The sequence below is a fragment of the Triticum urartu genome, chromosome 2A (assembly GCF_056163025.1).
Source record: "Triticum urartu cultivar PI428250 chromosome 2A, HENAU_Tu73, whole genome shotgun sequence".
NCBI lineage: Eukaryota > Viridiplantae > Streptophyta > Magnoliopsida > Poales > Poaceae > Triticum > Triticum urartu.
Window position 1 is genome coordinate 664,585,027 of NC_141874.1, and position 3,902 is coordinate 664,588,928.

At 49.5% G+C, this 3,902-nt stretch overlaps 1 protein-coding gene across 1 annotated transcript; it reads left to right on the forward strand.

The window, feature by feature from the left end:
* The first annotated feature begins 592 nt into the window (after nt 1-592).
* LOC125533959 (xyloglucan endotransglucosylase protein 7) lies at nt 593-1,989 on the forward strand. Its single transcript, XM_048697278.2, has 3 exons — nt 593-1,032; nt 1,133-1,332; nt 1,454-1,989. Exons 1-3 carry the CDS (start codon nt 625-627, stop codon nt 1,875-1,877), a joined length of 1,032 nt encoding a protein of 343 aa, XP_048553235.2. The 5' UTR covers nt 593-624; the 3' UTR covers nt 1,878-1,989.
* Nucleotides 1,990-3,902: the final 1,913 nt, after the last annotated feature.

Below are 3,902 nucleotides of genomic sequence, written 5' to 3' on the forward strand. Positions count from 1 at the left end.
GATGGATTGGCTTTGGACGGACGGCGGCTTCGGCCGATTGTAATAGTTGTAGTACAGAGGAAGGTTGGGAGGATAAACACGCCATCGAATTTTCCCCATTCCGCCATGAACCCTAGCTTCCACGCTTAGATCGATCGCGACTCTTACACAAACTTTGCTAAGTTTGACCAAATTTATATTAGAAATTATTAGCATCTATAATAAATATAATATGAAAATATATTTCAAGATGAATCTAATGATATTGGTGTTGTTATATGTGAATGTCTATAATTTTTTATATAAACTTGATTAAAGTTGGATGAAATTGACTTCGGACAAACCTAATATGGAGAGTAAAAAGGACCGGAGGGAGTACTACAGTATATTGAAGCCACAATGTGTGCCGCAGTTCACTCGTCGCCGCACACGTAACCGACACTTAAACCAGGTTGTCAACTTCTCGCATCTTTGCCCATCTTGCGTCGCCATTAAGCTGTGACTGAACTGTGAACCCTCCAACATTTTCAATGCCTAGGTCTTCACTGAACGAGCAGCCAGCCCGTGACTGAGCTTGTTTACATCCTCCAAGAATTTAAAGGCGTCGCCGAGCTCGATGCGATCGATCCGGCAGCATCGATCCTCATGTGGTTGACCCCGGTAATCCTGCGGCACCTTCTCAGTCGAGTCTGCACTGCATATATCCTTCACTTGACCGTGGCTGGCCCCGCACACTACAGTCACTCACTTCACTCGCCAGGAGCCATGGCCTTGGCTAGGGAGCGCCTCCTAGCCAGCCTATCGGCTCTTGCGCTGATGATCGCCGCCTGGGCCTCTCCGGTTGCCGGTGGTCGCCCGGCGGACCAGCTGCAGATACTGTGGGGGCAAACGAAGGTGCTCAGCGACGGCAACGGCGACCAGACCATCGCGCTGATGCTGGACCACGCCATGGGGTCGGCTTTCAAGTCCAAGACCTCCTACCTCTTTGCCCGGATCGACGTGGACATCAAGCTCATCCCCAGGAACTCCGCCGGCACCGTCACCACCATATATGTAAGTGAGATCATGCCATGTCCATCGTCTCGTCATCCATGCACGGCATGCACGAGTTCCTGGCAAAGTAATGGTACATATGCTGTGTGCTGTGGTGCAGATGATCTCGGAGAAGGACTGGAAGACCCACGACGAGATCGACCTCGAGTTCCTGGGCAACGCCACCGGCCAGCCCTACACCCTGCACACCAACATCTTCGCCAACGGCGAGGGCGGCAGGGAGGTGCAGTACCGCCTCTGGTTCGACCCCACCAAGGACTTCCACACCTACTCCATCGTCTGGAACACAGACGAGATCCTGTAAGCCTCGCCTTATTCTACACACCAGTACTCTGTTGGACATGTCTGAAACTCTGAATGCTTTCAAGTTTCCATGGCATTTACTGTATGTTGCTGAAGGCATTGTCGGGGTGGTCTGCAGGATCCTGGTGGACGGCGTGCCGATCCGGCAATTCAAGAACCACTGGGACGCCGGGGTGCCCTTCCCGGTGTACCAGCCGATGCGGCTGTTCGGGTGCCTGTGGGACGCAGACGACTGGGCCACGCAGGGCGGGCGCGTCAAGACCGACTGGTCGCAGGCGCCGTTCGTCGCCTACTTCCGGAACTACACCGCCTCCGGGTGCGCCCCGAGCGCCGGCGGCTCGTGGGCTTGCGGCCCGGACCCCTCCGGCTCCGGCGGCAGCAGCGGCTGGATGGACCGGGCACGGGGAGGAGGGCGGCTGGACGACGACGTGAAGCAGCAGCAGCAGCTGAGGGAGGTGCAGGGCAAGTACATGATCTACAACTACTGCACCGACGAAAAGAGGTTCCCCAATGGCTTCCCGAAGGAGTGTGGGCTCGCTTAGGCATTATTGTTACTACTAGGATGAGATCGATAGAAGTGATTGTGATGATGGAGCTGGGTGGGAGTTGTGCGTCTTGGCAATAACATTATTTCATTCTTCTTTTGGCTATTTATGAACGGCAATTCTTCTTTTCTTCCTGGAGAAAGAAAAACAAAAACAAAAGAAATAGCAACCGTTTCTGGTCATGTGTAATACGATGCAGAGATTTGTTAATTATATATACTGATTCCGTGAAGATTAAAGAGTGGACACGTACCAACGCATGGTCATGAGTGTAAGCACGGTAGCACAGAGCAGTTTTCCCATAGAAACAAGTAAACAAAATTCTACACCGATCGGGATTTGCATCCATGCGAGTAAAGACGCCGCTACCTAGCTAGCTAGTAGTACGATGCTTCCGAGTTCCGAGGCTAGTGTGATAATTTATCCAAGCGAAGGTTCTAAAGATGCCGCGATCTAGCTTAGCTAGCACGATTCTTCGGAGCTCAATGTGGTACTCCCTCCGGTCTCAAACGGTATCTAGCATTGAGATATGCCTAACTACATCCAGATAACTAATGTAGATTGAAGGGAGTAAAATTATTAGAGCAAAATCCAAGTGAAATCTTAGAGGGGCCCTCGCGTTCGTGCTGGGTGGTGGCTTCAGTACCTCGGCAATGGCTAAGAAGAACGGAGCAGGACAGGCCTTGGCAACGGATGACATAGCTACACATATCTTTGACAGCTTGGTGAATGTTAAGTTGGGAGATGGCAAAAAGGTGTTGTTCTGCCGTGACCGATGGACTATTTTTTTTTGTTTTTGAAAAAGAAAACATGTTAATATTGCAAAATATCAATTACACCTAGCCTCTGCATGACAAGCGACATCCAAAATGCACACAGTCAAAGAAAACATCTAGAATGCACACGGTCAAAGAAAAAAATAGAAAAGAAAGAAAAAAAACAAAGGTCCTGCCACATGATCAACTTTCTCAGCAACTAGACGCAAACCATCACCAAATACAATACCCGAAAAATATAAAAGGTCTTCAAAAACAACACCTCAAAAAAACAGTGCACAAGCACCATCTTTGCTGGATCTAAGATCTTAGATTTTCACTTTAAAGAAGTCCGAGCTCTCAAAACAATTCCTTCAACAAGGCAATTGGCAGGTACAACCGATGAAGGTCATACCTCACGTTTTCACCCTGAAGGTCATGGATCGACAACCGAGGAGCACCACTAAAAATGAATTCATATAGTGTTGCCGCCCTCACTTGACACTGTTGCTCCTGAGAGTTATCAAACACCTGGCTGACTCCATCGTCTGGAAGGATCCGTCCGCCTAACTGATCATCCGATCTCGGCCACCATGACCTTCTCCACAACTGTCTACACCATAGAAATCGAGAAGCCAACATGTCTCATGGTGTCAACAAAGAATAGAGGTTCGCGCCTCGCCGTCGTGGAACCTCGTAGGCTGATATGACGTGCACGACCGAATTCTATCAGATCCAAATATCTTGAGAAGTGATAGGTGGGAACCCGATGAACGAGTTCACACCCGAGGGTGGCCCGATCTTCACGTCGTAGAATCGAATCGGGAGGGATAACTAGCTGCCAGCAACCGGGATACTAGCTTTATACCTGCCAAGGTTGGATGCAACCCGTACGTCGGGGTAGGCTGGCCGAAACTATAAGAACTCCAACCCGCTGTCCGAACAATCGCAGAACCACAAATCAGGACTAATCCACACAAAACGGTTGGAACCGTAGAGCGCGAACTAGGGGGAACCAGAGGCTTCTTCTAGCGAATCTGAATGAACTCATAAGAGCAAAGGTAGCAAGATCTCTTGGATCTCTCTAGCAGTCTTGCTGCATAAGCTTGTAGCTGAATGGTTTGACAAAAGGTTTTTTCTAGAGGATGGGGAAGATGGGGTTTTATAGCAGGGACAACCCCCCTTAGCTCGGTGTGAAAATGGTTTCAAAAGTAAGCATGTTTGCATGGCTTCCTTAGGTGAATAAGCAGTCAACTTTGGGAGTTGT